Source organism: Crotalus tigris, unplaced genomic scaffold (assembly GCF_016545835.1).
Source record: "Crotalus tigris isolate CLP2741 ecotype Arizona unplaced genomic scaffold, ASM1654583v1 scf7180000018867.1602434, whole genome shotgun sequence".
Lineage (NCBI taxonomy): Eukaryota > Metazoa > Chordata > Lepidosauria > Squamata > Viperidae > Crotalus > Crotalus tigris.
In genome coordinates this window covers 753602-773034 of record NW_024097246.1, presented here as the reverse complement: position 1 = coordinate 773034, position 19433 = coordinate 753602, and the positions used below count along the sequence as shown (strand labels likewise).

Genomic DNA, 19433 nt, shown 5'->3' with positions numbered 1-19433 from the left:
AAGTAAGATGATGGTAGCAACAGTACAACAAGTGATGAAGCAGGAAAAACCTCCTAGAAGAGAGTTTGGGGATAAGCAGAGTCTCTTTGAGACAAGATATAGGAGGGATGAAAGGAACCAGTATGTTAATGGGAGTAGAGGAAGGGGATTTGGAGGATTTTGGGGTGGATACCAGAATAAGGAGAGAACGTGCTTTGGATGTGGAATGAAGGGCCACTTTTAAAAAAGATTGCCCTAAATGCGAGAGAGAACAGCAAGTTTACTCAGTGTGGGAAGAAGAGGATAGTTTTTACTAGGGGAGGGAAAGGAGCTCATTGGCTTTTGAACAGCTCCTTGAAATTATAATAATAGTTATTGATTTGTCTTTCTTTCTTTTCTTTTCCTTCTTTCCTTCTTTCTTTTTTTCTTTCTCTTCTTGATCTCTGAATGTTTCACCTCCATTTCTGGCAGGGATCAAGTCAGTTTCCTGCACTTTTTTCAATTCCAGTTTAGCTACGCGAATGGCAATTTTTTCTCATCAAATTGGAAAGAGAGATTAGGTGGGATGTTACTAGATCAGTGACGGTGAACCTTTTAGAGGCCGAGTGCCCAAACTGCAACCCAAAACCCACTTATGTATTGTCAGGTGCCATGTGAATGTGGCCCATAAGGTGGGTGTGGCCATTTGGGTCGGCATGGCCCATTGGATGGGCGTGGCTGCGGGTGGTAACGGCAGACTGGATGGGACTAAAAAGTTCAATCAATCAATTCCAACTTTGTGAGATCTTTTTTTTCCTGTGAGAAGTTAAAATTGATTGATTGATTGAATCTTTTTTGGGGGGGGCACACGGTGGCAGAGGCCTAAAGCGAAAAGGTTTTATAAAACCCAGCTGAAGGCCTAGGACTGGGGCGACGCTGCGCGTGCCCAAGAGAGGGCTCTGTGTGCCACCTGTGGCATGTGTGCCATAGGTTCGCCACCACGGTACTAGATTCAGCCCTCGGTCCTCTACCTTTTTTAAAAAAATGACTTGGGGGGGGGGGAAATGATGAATTCTGTAAGTTTGCAGATGATACACAACTGGATGGGTAAAATTCTAAAGCAGATTCCACATTCAAAACCAACCTGAGAGGGTAGGAGAAAAGCAGAATAGCATAAAGATATTTCAATGTTTTGAATTGTTTTAATGGTTTTTACTGTTTTAAAATGTTTTGAAGATTTTAATTGTAATATATGTTTTTGAATTGTGAGCCGCCCACAGTTGTTTACTCAGATGGGGAGAAAAAGGAAAGAAAGGAAAAGGAAGGAAAAGAGAGAGAGAGAGAGAGAGAGAGAAGAAAGAAAGAAAGAAAGAGAAAGAAAGAGAAAGAAAGAAAGAAAGAAAGAAAGAAAGAAAGAAAGAAAGAAAGAAAGAAAGAAAGATCTGTTGGAGACAAATGCAAGGTTCTTTACTAAGGAAATGATTATGACATGGCAACTGTTTTAGAAAGAAGATTGTAGTTCAGTGGTGGCGAACCTATGGCACGCGTGCCAGAGGCGGCACTCAGAGCCCTCTCTGTGGGCACGCATGCCGCTGCTGTCAGCAGGTTGCGCAGGTCCATTAGTCTGCTGCTGCCCGGAGCGGCAGCCCCACCAGGCACAAAGGAGGCGAAGCAGCCAGTTAGCAAGCTCGAGTAGAGGCGGTAGAGCACGTCCACACCCAGCAAGCCAAAGGCGACCCCAAGCAGGGAAAGCTGGATCCCCATCGGCACCATGGCCCCCCAGTCCCAGCTAGGATTGCGTGCCTCCTCCCATCTATGCTGGGCCTCCTGCCCACTACCCCACCTGCCAGAGACCCTCTGGATTGCCCCCAACCCTGCCTGGCCCCCATAGGTGCCTCCCCAATGAGCAACATTGGAACATTCCACACTTGGAATACTGTATCCAGTTTTGGTCACCACGGTGTAAAAAAGATGTTGAGACTGTAGAAAGAGTACAGAGAAGAGCAACAAATGATTAGGGGACTGGAGGCTAAAACATATAAGAAATGGTTGCTGGAATTGGGTATGTCTAGTTTAACGAAGAGAAGGATGAGGGAGGACATGATAGCAGTGTTCCAATATCTCAGGGGCTGCCACAAAGAAGAGGGAGTCAAGCTATTCTCCAAGGCACCTGGAGAAGGCAGGACAAGATGCAACGGATGGAAACTGTTATGTCCCGAGCCTTGCAAACGGCTCGGGCGTTTGCAGGCAGTCCCGGGCAGGTGCAAAGCTGCCCAGGACCAGACAGGCTGTCGCCAGCGCCGTGCGCATGCGCGGGTGCTGGCGCGGGAAAAGTATCACATTGACCCGGGAAATGCCTATATAAGAAGCTGGGAGGTTTTGGGAGCTGCTGAAGCCATCTACTTGTAAGCTGAACGCAGAATAAAGAAAACTGAGAACTACAACTGCTTCTCGTGTCTTGCATTTCCGCGAAGGACTCAACACTGGCGACGAAGGTGGGATGCCTTACATCGCCTGGAAAGGAAGAAGTGTAAGCTTACCCAAGTGAGTCTTGAGCGGCGGAACGGCGTCGACTCGGCAGCTACTCGCCAATCCAGTGCGCATTCGGGGGTAGGCTGGCTGATAGACCCGTCTCCTGAAGATGGCAAAGGTTGGAAGGCTTTCGGAGTTCAACGTCTCACATCCAGAGCGGTGGGAGTCCTACGTAGCCAGGGTGGAGAACTATTTCAAGGCAAACCAAGTAAGGGAAGAGAGCTTGAAGGCTGCCACCCTGCTTTGTGTTTGCGGTCAAGACGCCTTCGAAATCGCAGAAAACCTTGCAGCACCTGTTCCAGTAGAGTCTGTCAGCTACGCAGATCTGAAGAAGCTACTGAAGGAGCACTTCCAGCCCAAGATGTCCGTCATCGCATGGCGCCACACCTTCGAGCAGAGGGATCAATGATCCGGTGAGTCGGCCAAAGAATACATCGCCGCATTAAGGAAGGCCGCCAAGCACTGCGAGTTCAAGGACCTTGAAGAACGACTGAGGGACCGATTCATGTGCGGGTTAAGCCATCGAGATCTACAACAGAGACTTTTCGCTAAAGAAGAATTGTCCTTCCAAGATGCCTTAAGAGAAGTCACCGCAGAAGAAGCAGCAGGCGGCGCCGTCAAGAACATGCGGCCGATCAGAAACAGTCCAGAGGTTGCATCCGTGCACCAGGAAGATGTCCAGGGGAACTCCGAGGAGGATCCAGACGAAGGAAGTCGACCGTCTCCACCCCACGAAGGAAGGAAATCAGAAGGGAAGCTCTTCAGCTCCACTGAAGTGCATCGGCTGTGGAGGTCGCCACAGGAGAACCGACTGCAAGTTCCGCTCCGCTACCTGCCGGGCATGCGGCAAACAAGGACACATTGCAGCTGTGTGTCTGGGCCGACGAAAGGTACAACCTCAGGAAGAACTGCACCTGAAAGGTACCAGATTCCCCAGCCAGAATAGGGTAGGGTTTTGCGCTTCGCGAAGAAGCATCCTTAGGACAGGCACACACAAGCCCATTAAGAAAAAGCTGTCACTCAAGGTGAAGCTACAAGGGGTTCCATTAACTATGGAACTAGACACAGGGTCTGCCCTTTCAATCATCTCCTTGCATACATTTAGGAAGATTTGTTCCGGTAGTGGAACTCAAGTCAAGTTAAGGCCTTCTGACATTGTGTTAACAGATTTTCAAAATTCAAGAGTATGTGTTAAGGGGGAGGCCACCCTTAACGTGCAATATAAGAGTTTTGAAGGTCCACTAGACTTATTAGTAGTAGGGGGTGAACGAACGAGTCTCATAGGACTCGATTGGTTTGAGGCCCTGGGGATACACGTCACAGGACTCAACAGTTTACAAACACTCGACCTACAGGAAGTCTGCAAAGAATTTGCAGATGTTTTCAGCCCCCAGCTGGGCACATTCAAAGGACCCCCTGTGTCCTTAAAGCTAGACCCCACTGTCACTCCCATTAGAATTAAAGCAAGAAGGGTCCCTTTTGCTTTAAAGAGTAAAATTGACACTGAGTTAGACAAACTGATCCAACAGGGAATTCTAGAACCTGTTGATTCCAGTCCTTGGGAGACCCCCATTGTCACGCCTCTAAAGGCAAATGGGGACATTCGCATTTGTGCTGATTACAAATGCACTCTTAATAAGGCATTGCAGCAACATGCCTATCCTGTTCCTGTGGTCAGTCACATCCTGGCCTCCCTCAAGGGGGGGCGTGTTTTTGCAAAGCTTGACCTAGCTCAAGCATATCAACAGCTGCCTGTTGATGATGATGCTGCTATAGCTCAGACTATTGTGACCCACAGAGGGGCCTTCAAGGTAAAAAGGCTACAGTTTGGAGTGAATGTCGCTCCTGGGATTTTCCAAAGCGTAATGGAAAACACACTACGAGGTATACCAGGGGTTTGCCCCTACTTTGATGATGTCTTGATTGCAGGAGACTCCACACACATTCTAGCTGAAAGGCTAAGGGCTGTTCTGTTAAGATTCAGGAAATCAAGCCTCAAGCTCAAAAAAGATAAATGCAAGATTGGGGTGCCTTCTACTGAATTTCTGGGGTTCAAAATTGATGCTGCTGGGATTCACCCTGCTGAATCCAAACTAACTGCTATTTTAGAAGCACCTAGGCCAAAGTCCAAGGCCGAACTTCAGGCCTTCCTAGGCCTCCTGAATTTCTACAATTCCTTCCTTCCACATAAAGCTAGTGTAGCTGAGCCTCTTCACAGGCTACTAGACAAACAAGCAGTGTGGCAGTGGTCACAAACGCATGAGGGTTGTTTTAACAAAGTCAAGGCTTTGCTCACTTCTAACAGTGTACTTGCACATTTCAACGAGTCCCTTCCTGTGTGCATCGCTTGTGATGCGTCCCCTTACGGGGGTGGAGCTGTCCTGAGCCACCTCAGGTCTGATGGAACTCAGGTTCCTGTTGCATATTACTCCAGAACATTGTCTTCTGCTGAGCGCAACTACGCTCAGATAGACAGGGAGGCTCAGGCTGTTGTTGCTGGAATTAAAAAATTCCATGATTTTCTATATGGCAGGCATTTCACGGTCTTCACTGACCATAAGCCTCTGCTGGGACTGTTTACCACACGTAAGCAGACTCCCCAAATCATTTCCCCTAGAATGCTTAGGTGGTCTATTTTTTTGTCTGCATATGATTTTTCTTTACTCCACAAGCCTGGGAAAGAAATGGGCCATGCTGATGGCCTCAGTAGATTGCCTCTGCCAGTAGTAGAAGCTGACCCTGCGCCAGCTGTCAACATTCTATCAATCCAAGCCTTGCCCGAGCTCCCTCTTAGTGCCAGGGATGTTACCGCTGAAACAGGTACAGATCACACACTTTCACGTGTCCGCTCCTGGGTCCTGTCCGGGTGGCCTGAGCACTGCCCTAGTCCTGAGTTTCAGAGTTTCTGGTCCAAAAGGAACGAGCTGTCCCTTTCTCAGGGTTGTCTGCTTTGGGGAAACAGAGTTGTCATTCCCACCTCAATGAGGACTAGGGTCTTAGAATCCCTCCACGAGGGTCATCCTGGCATTGTTCGTATGAAGGCTCTTGCACGCAGCCACTTGTGGTGGCCTGTGTTAGATAAGGATATTGAGGCTCAGGTGCATGCATGCCACCTGTGCCAACGATCTCGCCCAGAGATGCCCCAAGCTCCCGTGCATAAATGGGAGGAAACACCGTCCCCATGGTCTAGGGTGCACATTGACTACGCTGGGCCCTTTCAGGGCCAGTTCTTCTTGGTCCTTGTTGACAGCCATTCAAAATGGCTTGAGGTTGTACCTGTCTCATCCACCACCACCAGGTACTGAGGGGGATTTTTGCTGCACACGGGCTTCCAGATGTCATTGTGTCTGACAACGGCCCTCAATTCACCTCCTCCGAATTCCAAGCTTTCTTACAGGCTAACATGATTCGTCATGCCACGTCTGCACCCTTCCACCCGTCCACCAACGGTATGGCCGAACGTATGGTGCGCATCACGAAGGACGCCTTGAAAAGACTCACCTACGGGGACTGGCATCACAGGTTGGCTGACTTTCTCCTTTCTTATCGCACCACACCATCCACTTCTACAGGGAGAAGCCCAGCTGAACTTCGTTGGGGGCGTCAACTTACTACTAAACTTGACCGGTTGCATCCGGACAGATTGTCTTCATCTACCTCACATCCTAGGGCACCTAGACAACTACTTGAGGGTGCCCCGGTCTGGACTCGCAATTACGGGCCTGGTCATACATGGGTCCCCGCTTCTGTCTCCAGGGTCACGGGTCCTCTATCCTACGAGGTAGCCCTGGACAACAGTCGTGTCCTGCGCAGGCACATCGACCAACTCCGCCCTAGGCAGCATCTTCCAGCTGAGACTCCTGGGTCTTTTCCAGGGGGGGAGGGGGACCCTTTGGAGCAAAGGGAAGGGCACGAGCTGCTGCCCATCTCCATTGATGGAGCCACTGACGGCCCATTTCAAGCTTCCGCAAGTGCTCCGAAAAGGAATTCATGGAGCTTACCCACACAATAGGCACTCACGCCTACTCCAGCCAGGGAGTCACCCCGGGGGCATACTCACTTTCCACACACATCACACAGCACTCCAGTCACGGAGGATACCCGGGAGCATCCCAACAAATCATTCCCCGCAAGAGAGCTGGCACACAATCCCCAGAGTTGGCCTGACCTTACCCCAAATCCTACAGGGGGTCAAACCTACAGGGAGGTGGTCGAGGAACCAAGTCCCGACTACAACACCTCTAGCCCAAATCAGGAAGTAACTGAATTTTGGGAAGGTACAGAATCCCACACAAGCCCGAACACAGAACGGGACTTAAGGGATGGACAACCCTCTGACAGGTCTTGGTTGGACTTAGGAGGGTCTGCAGAAACGCCCAGCAGTGGCTATCACTTCAAGGGGCCCAAGGGCCTACAGCTAGGCGGGTCAACCAGGTCACAAAGTGACAGGAGCCCTGGCCTGACAAGCCCGGTGGGCAAGCAAGCAGGCCAGGCATTGGGGCAAAGTCCTTGGAAGGCACCAAGGCTTGATAAGGGGAACAGGCTCTTGTCACCCCTCAGTCAGGGAACACCTGTCAGAAACCCAGAACTGAGAAGGTCACAGAGAGCAAGGAAATCTCCTAAATACTTAGAAGATTACATAACATTGCTGGCTAAACAAAAGCCAGGTAACGATAGGAGCACTGGGAAGCAGAACACTGCATAAATAAATGATTACATGTTGGTAGTAGTTTCAGCCCGGGGGAAAGGGGTGTTATGTCCCGAGCCTTGCAAACGGCTCGGGGCGTTTGCAGGCAGTCCCGGGCAGGTGTAAAGCTGCCCGGGACCAGACAGGCTGTCGCCAGCGCCGTGCGCATGCGCGGGTGCTGGCGCGGGAAAAGTATCGCATTGACCCGGGAACTGTCTATATAAGAAGCTGAGAGGTTTTGGGAGCTGCTGAAGCCATCTACTTGTAAGCTGAACGCAGAATAAAGAAAACTGAGAACTACAACTGCTTCTCGTGTCTTGCATTTCCGCGAAGGACTCAACAGAAACTAATCAAGGAGAGAAGCAACCTAGAACTAAGGAGAAACTTCCTGATAGTCAAAACAATTAACCAGTGGAACAACCTGCCTCCAGAAGCTATGAATGTGCCAATACTGGAAGTTTTTAAGAAGAGACTGGACTGCTATTTGTCTGAAATGTTATAGGGTTACCTGCCTGAGCAGGAAACAAGATGACCACCAAGATCCCTTCCTCCTCCTCCTCCTCCTCCTCCTCCTCCTCCTCCTCCTCCTCCTCCTCCTCCACCACCACCACCACCACCATCAGGCTTTCATGTTGAAGGTGGGACTAGAACTTACAGTTTCCTGTTTTCTAGCCTGGTCTCTTAACCCCTAAACCAAAATGACTCCATGTTTTTCCGTAACTCAAGCAACCACCCCACCCTTTTGACTTTTAACAGCGTGTGTGTGTTGGGGGAGGGGGGAAGATGATGATTGACAGAGGGAGAATACAACGTTTCACAGAAATTAGGGAGCTTTCAGAACTTACGGATTACTTTTACAAACCATACTTTATAACTCCCCGAGGTTTGTTCACCAACTTCAGTTCTCTAATCTTGCACCACGATTTCCTTGCTTTGTCCTCGTACAGAGTGCAAGCCATGCAAGATTGAGATTATATTCCCCTTGCATATTTGAGGCTGGAAAACGGATTGCTATTGGATTACCTTTATTTAGAAACAACAGCTTTGTTACTTTGGTTTTATAACAATTGCCACTGCCTTCTTTCTACCAAGGGCCAGGTAAAGAGAGCCTTACCTGGAACTAGAGAACTCTGCATGCTAATTTTTATATTTTGTAATTTTAACCACTGAAAATAGGCACTACCAAACACCCTATAGTTTCCACCCTATCAAGGAAAGAAATCCGTATCATTATATCCTTCCCGCATATATTTTTGTTTGCAAGATCTGGTAAACATGATGATGGAAATGTATGCTGCCCCTGATATTCCCACTGTTGTTCCAGCGGGAAACTCTGCTGACCCAAAGATGCTTTTTTAAGAGGCAACTGGATTTTCTTGTTTTTATTTGAAGACGTTTCGCTTGTCACCCAAGAAGCTTCTTCAGGTTTAGAGCCGAAGAAGCTTCTTGGATGAGAAGCGAAACATCCTCAAAGAAAAACAAGAAAGTCCAGTTGCCTTTTGAAAAGGCGTCTTTGGGACAACCATGACCGGGATGACGGAGAATCTCCATGGACACTTAGAAGCTCTGCTGTGTTGTGGCATGTTAAGTCAACAAGATATTAAACCCAGGCCAATTTTAGAGAATAGACATTTATTGACTCTTTTTAGCATAAAAGCAAGAATTTAATGCAGGAGAGTTGTTTACTATAATGTTTAGTAACTTCAGAATGACTAACATAGTTCTTATATGTGGCAGAAAAGCTGTAATGAATCAGTAAAAGAAATATTAACATGTAAAAGTAACAATTGAACGGCAAAAAAGAGTTAAAAAATCCTATTTCAGTCTTAAGATTACAACAGTATGGAAAACAACATAGTGTAATAGCAGATAATAACTGTATGATTAACAACAAATAAAAGAAATTCTTATTATCTAGCCCAAAACTCAATGTTTAATTACTCTGTTCATTCTGGCTGATTTGATCAACCCCTTTCTCTTGATTTCCTGGAAACTTACCGTCTAAAAGTACTTGAAGAGTATCTCTCTAAACCGGCACTCTTTTCCTCGTTAGGTACAGTTCTATCATCGGCTTTTGATGAAAAGGGATCCCTTCTTTAAAAAGTAACATTTTTACAATGCCTTGTTCTTAAGATTTGCTATCTTAAAGTTTATTTGCAGAAAGTAAATTAGGGGTGGTTGTTAGAATCTAGCCATTCTTGAGCTGTACCAAAGTGATATGAAAAGGTGTTAGAAGGACTCAAGAAGCCGGGAAAACTGAGAATCTATCACCTATATTTCAGTGAGCAGAGTAATCCAAGCACCCATCTCTCTAAGAGATGATAGATCAGGCTGTTGGATCCAGCAGGGGGTTGGACTAGAAGACCTCCATGGTCCCTCTGTTATTCTGTTAATTGATAAGCATCTCCAAAGAAATACAGACCTAAAATTGCTAACCCCAGGAAAAAAATGTAGACATTGTATTCATCCCCCAATTAATGTGTGTGTATGTATATATGAAGAGAGAGAGAGAGAGAGAGAAAGAGAAAGAGAGACAGAGACTTGATTGTACCATCACTCCAAAAATGAAGGAAGCCTGTAGTGACAATAGAATTAACAGCAATGAATGAAATTGGACATCACATTTTTAATATTGAACTCTAGCTACATACAGTACATATCCCAACCCCTTTCTCTATCCTAGAGACACAAAGTATGGTAAAAAGAGAAGCACACGAAACACACTTCAGCTTTTCCTCCACCAGAAACAGCCCAAAAAGAGAGGAGTGGTAGGGCAGACAAACCAGTAAGCAGATCAGCAGACAGAGAGAGAGGTATTGGTCCATAAAAATTGATCGAAGTGGAAAAGAGGTAACTGTTGCACTAAAGGAGAAACAAAAATAGAAATATTTAGTAGGAGCCAACATGAGCCCCTACCTCAGAAATGATCAGCCAAGATGATTTTTGAAAGGTTCCTATTCTGTTCCAGACAGAACAGACTGCTTTCCGTCCAATCCAAAACAGATAGATAACTCAGAAGAATAAACAGAAAATATTGCTTTTATTTCTAGGAATCCTAAACAATAACTCACTCTTATGTAGCTACGTCCAGAAACATATTTGCAATATTGGTTTATTCCACAGGTAAATTGATATTGAATTTTCCCCTCTTCTTCTGCTAAGCATCACATGTTGGCAAAGGATCTCCAAGCCGTGTGGCTAGGAGACATGAAGCTGGATGAAAAAAGGCATTCCCATCTGGCTTGTGTCCAGGAAGTCTCCCAATGACCAATGACCTTTTGAGACTCCTCCCACTGACCCATCAACATACGTAGCATTTAACCCAATAACTGCCAGATATTCTAACATACTGATACATGCTCACTCGTTAGGGATACATAGAGCTATATGGTTCAGAATAGATCCTGAATGGCAATATCTATAGCCGTTTCTTGGTTTTCTAGTTTTAGCAAATACAAGATGATTGAGTGGCCCAATTCACATCCTATTACTCTGAGGGAAATGCAATAATACAGAAGAGCCTAGATCAGGGGTAGGCAACCTTGGCTCTTTTATGACTCGTGGACTTCAACTCCCAGAATTCCTGAGCCAGCTATGCTGGCTCACGAATTCTGGAAGTTAAAGTTCACGAGTCATAAATGAGCCAAAGGTGCCTACCCCTGGCCTAGACTGCCTCCATTTCCCTCATAGATTGAAAGACATTTCTACATGAATTGATCAGCTTCATCCTCGGTGATTTCCCTCATTCCTTTGTGCACATTATATTCGATCGCTTTCCTCTCCGCTTCCGGCACTTCTGGCAAGACAGCCTTCAGCTCAGAATTGATTTTGGCCACTCTGGCATGGATGTTATTTTCAAATTCTTTCTTTTGCTTAATGACCAGGTCCTCTATCGCTTTTCGGGCATTGTCACAGCCGTCTGCTAGTTTGATCCGCTCCATCCAGAATTGGGGATCAGAAGGGTCCATGGAAATAAGCCTGCTCAGGCTGCCCACATTATCCATCAGGTATTTTGAAGACACGTCTGTGTAGGTCTCGGATATCATGTGCACCAAATGAGCTATGTTGGACGCATTGAAGGCCTGTTTATAGATCATATCTATGACAAAGTCTTGGTGAGAATAATTTGGAATTTGGGGAAGATCTTCGTCCGATTTCACAAATTCCGTCAGGCGCTTATTGAGACAGGAATCAATGAGATTCGAGATCATCTGGAAGAAATGCACCATTTTCTCCCACTGCTCCTTCACTCTTCCCATGGGGTCCAGGCCTTTGATCAGCATCTTTTGGGCTTTTTCAAAATCAATCTCCTTTATTTCGCATTTCCTCATTTCACTGAGCACGTCCAGCAAATCCTTATTCTGCTCCTTTAAGTTGTCAAAGCTTTTCTGGTACTCTTCTTGACTCATCTTCAGTATTTCTTTCATTTGCTCGGTTTTCAAAAGGCTGTTTTTCATCGCTGATGACAACGATGAGTCTTCTTGGACATTTTTCTGGGATTTGGCCATATTTGGTGCCATGGGACCAAAAGGGGATGTGCGGCTGCAGAATTTGCTTCTGCTGTCGAAAACCTCAATATCAATCGAGAGGGTGTTCATTTTCTTTATCAGTTTTTTCTGGTTTATGTTCCCTGATACTGCTCTTTCAGTTAACATATTGGAAATCTTGATGATATCGTTACATATTTTCACTGCCACATTTTTCAGGCTGCAGTTTCTTTCTTTTTTTATTTTCTCTAACAGTTGCTGGGATTTCTTTTTGATCCATATGGTTTTGATTTCGTTGTTTTTTTTATTGTAGAGGACATCCATGTCAATATTACCTTCATCATCCACCACGGTTTTAAGACCGTCCACCAATACCACCATTTGACCTGACAGGGCACAGATGTTGTTCATGGCTATAAAGTCATCCCTACTTTCAAACTCTTCCTCACTTCTGCTGTCGATTGGAGAAAGCAATTTATTTCTGTTAAAGCTGAGCAAGGATGTCAGGCAGGTAATGGGCACCGTCAAGGTTTCTCTTACAGTTGAAGTGAAATCCAGAATTACACTACTCCAGCCGGTAGGAATGCTATCTATCGCTTTTCTATAATCGTCAAACGTATCAGTCACTCTGTTCTTTACTTCCTTGTAGTATTCCTCTGCTTTGGCCTGGGCTTCTTCAGCTGCTGCTTTTCTTAGCTTCAGGTCTTCCAAGGCGTGTTTGGTTTGCGTCAATCCTTGTTCATACTGTGATTTGGAACTCATACACACTTCCAGGAGTTCCTCAGTCAGACAGATGACATCATAGAACTTATTGTCAACTGCCTTAGCCAAAGAGGAACATTCATTTGCAATTGATTTCAGGCTGGATAGCTGTCCAGGGAGCAAGGCATCTATCAAGGTAAGGTCATCCTGGAATAAGGTCTTCATGACCATCTTGATTTGCTCAGGGACGCTCATAGAAAGGAGCCGGATACCATCCATATTCTTGTGGGCTATGCTGAAGGCATGCCACCCACTGTTGCTCACCTGCATCAGGGAGGCCTGGAAAGAGTCCGGATACCTCATATATTTGTAGCCTCCCTCGGGTGGGGCAAGATTGATGGCAAAGTCTCCTTGTCCTGCAGCAATGCAAGCCAGCTCCCCTAAGAGGGCGATGGAAATGGGCCTAGGCATCAGATACTCCTCCCAATTTGCATGGGGCTTCATCATCAGTTCTGTCTCCTTTCGGACTTCCTCTGCTTTGCTAATGTTCATCACAGCTCTCGTAGCAAGCGCCCCTTTGGGCTGGACAGCCATTTCGGCCTGGATAAAACAAAAAGAAGAAGAAAGGTTGAACCGTCAAAACTGTAGTTTCTGGAATACCTCGATTGGAAAAGAACCCAGTGAACTCAGGAGTTCTAGAAGACTTTGCCACGTCCAGGATAATACAGTCATAACGTTTTTTTTACTGGCACTAATTTCCTTTTCAGAAATATGCATGCCAAGCACAGGAAACCAGGAGCTGAGGCGGTTGAAATGAATACAGGTTTATTGCATGTTAGCACTCTCTACAAGAATCTGAAGTGCTAAAGGCAGATTGGTGGTCGATAAGGGTCAACGGAATTCAAGGTGCGCTGGCCTTAGATCTCTTGTGAGCGTAAAGGGACTCGAGACTGATGATGTGCTTGACCCCTCCCTCAGGCTCAGTCTGGTCATCTCCTACAATGCAAAATTTGCCTGACTTGCTGCATTTTCATAACTTAGATTTAGAAATTCACTTCTGAACCTTTGTTTCACATGTACTTAGCTTGCTTCTATCAGAAATGTTGAATTTTAGCTCCTATAACCTCCAAAGCTAACCCAACGGCCACATTCAATGGGGATTTACAGAATTAACATCCAACATATCTGGACAGAATTTTTTAAATATTAATTTAATTAATATTAATTAAATGTTGTTTATTAAGTCTTTAAATGTTGTTTAACCAGTGCCAGCAATAAAAATGAATACATTTTTATACTTCAATCTAAATAACTGAAAACAGCTCTATGATTAAAAAACCTAAACAATAAAGCTAAAAGAAAAAAAAGAAAAAAACTAAAAAGAAAAAAATGCAGAACAATGTTCCAATAATATTTTCTACTTGCTTAGTATGCCAAAATCAGCGAAATCATAGTTACACAAATCATTAGAGTCAATGTTTGAACAAGAAATCAAACCAAGTTTATATGGAGTCCTGTTATCTGATCTTGCCTTTCTGGCAATACAAAATCTGTTCAAAGATTGAAAGCTGACAAATTCTGTTTAACCAAATTTTGAAGTCTCAAATACATTCATTCTTCAACTAATTACACAATCCCATTTAGTGCCACAGTAAAACCACAATACAGATAGTCCTCAACTTACCACCTACAACCATTCATTTAGTGACCATTCAAACTTACAACAGCACTGAAAAAAGTGACCCATGACCCTTTTTCACATTGAACAACCATTGCAGCATCCCCCTGGTCACGTGACCAAAATTCGGACACTTGGCAACAGGATCCTATTCGTGGCAGTTGCAGTGTCATGGGGTCAGGTCTGTTGTGGCCTCCTGATAAGCAAAATCAATGGCAAAGCTAGATTCATTTAACAACCGTGTTACTAACTTAACAACTTCGGTGATTCACGTAACTGGCAAGAAAGATCATAAAATGCTGCCAAACTCACTTAATAACTATCTTACTTAGCAATGGAAATTTATTGTCGTATTTCAAGAAGTACCTTGTTATGTGCTCCTGGCTACTTTCCTTCGTGACTAGAGGCAAGCTCGCCTGACCAATAACCAGCCAAGACACAGTGAAGGCCTTTTGTTTCGTTTATTGCAATAAGCGGGGAGAGAAGCTTTCAAAGCTTAGTTCTCTCCAAAGTTTTAACCCAAAATATCTCCTTCTTTTATTCATCCCTATCACCGGCCGCTACAGCCCTCCTCTTTCCCCATTGGCTGAGGTAGTATGAGGTTACATTCTTTCCGTCCGCCTATACACATTTCCTGATAACATACTAAATCATATTCACATATACAATAAGAATAAGAAAAATTAGACATGGAAATGGTTATTTTAAACTCAGATATATTTATGTCCCTATTTTAAACAATAAGTTCTTTTCCTGCTTTTCAATTCAATGTGCCTCTCTTCTTATCTTATTCAGCTTATTTTCCTTATTCTCCATTCAACCTTCCTTTCTGGCTAGCCATTTCCTATAAAAAAACTATCTATTTTATGACTTTCCTCTTCCTTTCTCAGACCCAGCTATTTTTACCTCTATGGTTATCTTACTTCCTTAATGTCTTCCTGACTCTCACCATCTGTATTTTTCTTACTCGTTTCCATTGTATTGTAGGTTTTAACTGTCTCTGAAGATTTATCATATTTTTTTTTATTAAAAGTTTTATAAATTTTACAAAAGAAACAAAACAATACAAAAGCAAAAAACAACATATACAAAGAAAAAAACTGAACATACACAACAAAGCCCCCCTTCCCCAACCCCCACCCAAACACCCCCCCTTCCCCCCCCTGAGCTTCCCAGAGCAGAATATAGGCTTAATTAAAAAACAGTTAAAAAATTATATTTATAGAAAAAGAAAAAAAAGAAAAAAAGGAAAAATATAACATTAACATATATATATATATATATATAAAAATAAAAATTATGAAAAAGCTATATGATATTTTTTTATATCCAATTTAAATTGTATAAATTTTATCCATTTATCCCAAACAGCAAGAAATTTCTCTTGCGTTTGTTCCTTTAAAAAAGCCGAAATCTTTGCCATTTCCGCCAAATAAGACACTTTAAGAAACCATTCCTGCAATGTAGGCAAAGATTCCTTCTTCCAATATTGTCCCACCAACAGCCTCGCGGCTGTAATCAAATTTAACATCAATATAACCTCCTTTGTATCACAATCAGTAACTATACCCAACAAAAGTAATTGCGGAGTAAATTTTACCCTCCTTTTAAAGATTCTCTGGATATTCCACCATATCTTAATCCAAAATGCTTTTATCTCTCTGCACGACCACCAAATATGATAATAGGTAGCGTCCATACAACCACATCTCCAACATTTAGGTTGTAAGTCAGGGTACATAAAAGACATTTTTTGTGGATCAAGGTGCCATCTGTAAAACATTTTATAAAAGTTCTCCCTTAAGTTCTGTGCTTGTGTAAATTTGACATTTCTCACCCAGATAATTTCCCAGGTGTCCAATGAAACTGGCTCACCAAAATTCTGCACCTATCTGATCATGCAATCTTTGATTAGTTCCATTTCTGAATCCAGTTTAACTAAAACCCCATAAATTCTCTTAATGTGGGTTTGTCTTTGATCCTTCACTTGCTTAATAAAATTTTCATCTTCTCTAAGAAAACCCACCTTACAATCCACCTTCCATCTATCTACTAATTGCCTATATTGGAACCAAGAATAAATAATATTTTCTTGTGCTAACTCTTCCCGTGATTTTAACTGCCAGTTTTGTCCATCCCATCTAAGTAACTGTCTATAAGACACCATATCCATTTTAACACCTCTTTTTACTCCTTCTATCGCATGCCAAGGTATAGCCCATAATGGTACTTTAAAATCGCTCTTGTAATATTTTCTCCAAATCCTAAGTAAAGAAATTCTTAGAATATGAGAGTTAAAGACCCAATCCATTTTTTTATTAAATATTAAATAGGCATGCCACCCAAAAAGTAAATCCCATCCCTCTAGATGAAGTATCTCAAAATTTGTCAAATTTACCCAATCACTAATTAATGTTAGAACCACCGCATCATAGTATAATTTCAAATTCGGTACCTTGAGTCCACCCCTCTCACGGAAGTCTTGCATAATTTTGAACTTAACCCTTGGCTTTTTCCCTGCCCAAATGAATTTATTAAGACCTTTCTGCCATTCTCTTAGATTAATCTCATTCTTCAAAATCGGTAACATTTGAAACAAAAAAAGAAACTTGGGTAGAATATTCATTTTTATCACTGCAATTCTTCCCATGAGGGATAATTGTAGCTTCTCCCAATTCTTCAAGTCTTTCTGTACCCTAACCCACAACCTTTCATAGTTATTTTTAAAAAATTTTGCATTAGAAACAGATAACATCACCCCCAAATATTTTACCTTATTAACAATTTCAAAACCCGTCAAATTAACCAAAGTCTGCTTCTCCTGACTAGTCATATTTTTAGATAAAATTTTAGTCTTATTAACATTATTCTTAAAACCCGAGACCAAACCATAATAATGAATCACTTGTAATAACTTTACTACAGAATGAGTAGGTTGCGACAAAGTAACCACCAAGTCATCCGCAAAAGCTCTTAACTTGTATTCTTTTTTATTAACTTCTATTCCTTTAATTTCCTGCGACTCTCGAATTTTGATTAACAATATTTCCAATGTTAAAACAAACAGCAACGGTGATAATGGACATCCCTGCCTAGTACCTTTCTCTATTGTAAAAACCTCTGACAAACCTCCATTAACAATAAGTTGTGCCGTTTGTTTTTGATATATTACCGTAAGAGCTTGTACTATCTTTTCACCAAAATTCATCTCTTCCATTACTCTTAACATAAAATGCCAATTCAGTTGATCAAAAGCTTTTTCAGCATCTAAAAATATCAGATTTATCATATTGATGTATATTTATCACCTGGTACCTCAAAGTATCTTCATAGTCAAACTGAAGCTTTCCAATGTATTAACTGGAAACACGTTCACTTCTTTCAATGTAAGTTTATCCCTCCCCAAGAGGACTTATACATTTAATAAATTGATAGTTTAGTTGAATGCATAAAGAGAGATAAATAATGAAAGACCTGTCTTGCTTCTTCCAGTCTTTCATTTCCCTCTGACTTTGATTCAAGCCAGATTCTCATCTTTCAATGTAACCTGACTTATCCATTTAATAAATAACTGAAAACTGAATGCATATTTTGTTTTGCTTATTCTGACTTCATCTTTCATTTCCCTCGGACTTTGATTCAAGCCAGATTCAAGAGATTCCTTTGACACCCAGGAATGTATTAAGAGTTAAAGTACAATTAGATTTCACCAACAGGTGGGATTTAAGGAAAAAGCCACTCTACAGCCACCTCCTTCCGTGAACTCAGGAACGGTGAAGAGAAACAAGCTTAAATTACATCCTCGCCACAATCTGCTTCCAAATCCTAATGGAACACACGCTTGTTTCCTCAGCCTCCTTACTCCGAGCTCTGCACGACTCTTTTCAGCTATTGGCATCCCCTAGCGGAGCACAGTGACGCATAATTTTCAGACTTCGGCTGAATCCTGGCTTCCCTGCTCTTCCCCCATTTCATATGAGGACACCCCCAACCTCCACTGCAGAATCTGTCTCCATCCTCTCATTGGGCTTTCATTCAGTTCACTGTCCATAACCAGAAAATCAGCTTATCTCTGGCTCCTCCCGCCCCCCCCGGATACTCTGTGTTTTCCACCCCCTGCGGGAGAAAGTTTTATGCTCCCTTAAGGACACGACCCTCTGGAGGCTCACCTGTTGGTAAAAGACGCCGTGAGAACCACCATAAGAAATACCCCCTCCCCCGAGAGAGAGAGAGAGAGAGAGAGAGAGACACTCAGGTCGGAACTTGTTTGTCTTTGAAGTTCAGACTGGAGAGGAGCCAAAACCGGCTATATTCGCTCTGCGAGGGGTTTCGATGCTTTTGTGAAGCTCGAGCGGATGCGAGTCCTTTTTATGCAGCCTGTTTAGTTTCAGTTTCTGCTGAAACTTGCACTGATTCCTGGAAATCAGGCGTGTTCGGAAATCAGCCCAAGTTGTAAAAGGCGGCTTTTGTACCCAGGGCCTTAACTCTAAATCCTCCCCTGGATGCTTCAGGGAACTTCCAGAGGCCACCTGTGGAAACTTTGCTGCCTCTCTTAAAATGGGGCATTGCAAATCAAAACAGTTTCTGGTTTTATAAATACCCTTTGGACCTCTGAATGGGGAGTCCTTTCTTTCTTTCTTTCTTTCTTTCTTTCTTTCTTTCTTTCTTTCTTTCTTTCTTTCTTTCTTTCTTTCTTTCTTTCTTTCTTTCTCTTCTTGATCTCTGAATATTTCACCTCCATTTCTGGCAGGGATCAAGTCAGTTTCTTGCACTTTTTTCAATTCCAGTTTACCTACGCGAATGGCAATTTTTTCTCATTAAATTGGAAAGAGAGATTAGGTGGGATGTTACTAGATTCAGCCCTCGGTCCTCTACCTTTATTATTTTTTTTTAAATGACTTGGGGGGGGGAAATGATGAATTCTGTAAGTTTGCAGATGATACACAACTGGATGGGTAAAATTCTAAAGCAGATTCCATATTCAAAACCAACTTGAGAGAGTAGGAGAAAAGGCAGAATAGCATAAAGATGTTTTAATGTTTTGAATTGTTTTAATGGTTTTTACTGTTTTAAAATGTTTTGAAGATTTTAATTGTAATATATGTTTTTGAATTGTGAGCCACCCAGAGTTGTTTACTCAGATGGGGAGAAAAAGGAAAGAAAAGAAAAGGAAGGAAAAGAAAAAGAAAGAGAGAAGGAAGGAAGGAAGGAAGGAAGGAAGGAAGGGAAAGAAAGAAAAAGAAAAGAAGGAAGAAAGAAAGGAAGGAAGGAAGGAAGGAAGGAAGGAAGGAAGGAAGGAAGGAAGGAAGAAAGAAAGAAAGGAAGGAAGGAAGGAAGGAAGATCTGTTGGAGACAAATGCAAGGTTCTTTACTAAGAAAATGATTATGA

General features: G+C 43.2%; 1 protein-coding gene across 2 annotated transcripts in view; it reads right to left on the bottom strand.

Moving 5' to 3' along the window:
• Positions 1–18845, bottom strand: part of LOC120314232 — a 65448-nt gene extending 46603 nt beyond the window's left edge. Inside the window, exons 1-2 of one of the 2 annotated variants that reach the window (XR_005558376.1) lie at positions 18214–18845; positions 10249–12966 (exon numbers count right to left, since the gene is read on the bottom strand). Coding sequence is in view for 1 of the 2 variants with exons in the window: in XM_039357100.1 (XP_039213034.1) it covers positions 10882–12960 (2079 nt within the window). In the remaining variant the exon portion in view is untranslated. Of the gene's footprint in view, positions 1–10198; positions 12967–18213 lie in introns of those variants that run through there. The other variant, XM_039357100.1, reaches the window with a different exon arrangement.
• Between the last annotated feature and the right edge of the window lie 588 nt (positions 18846–19433).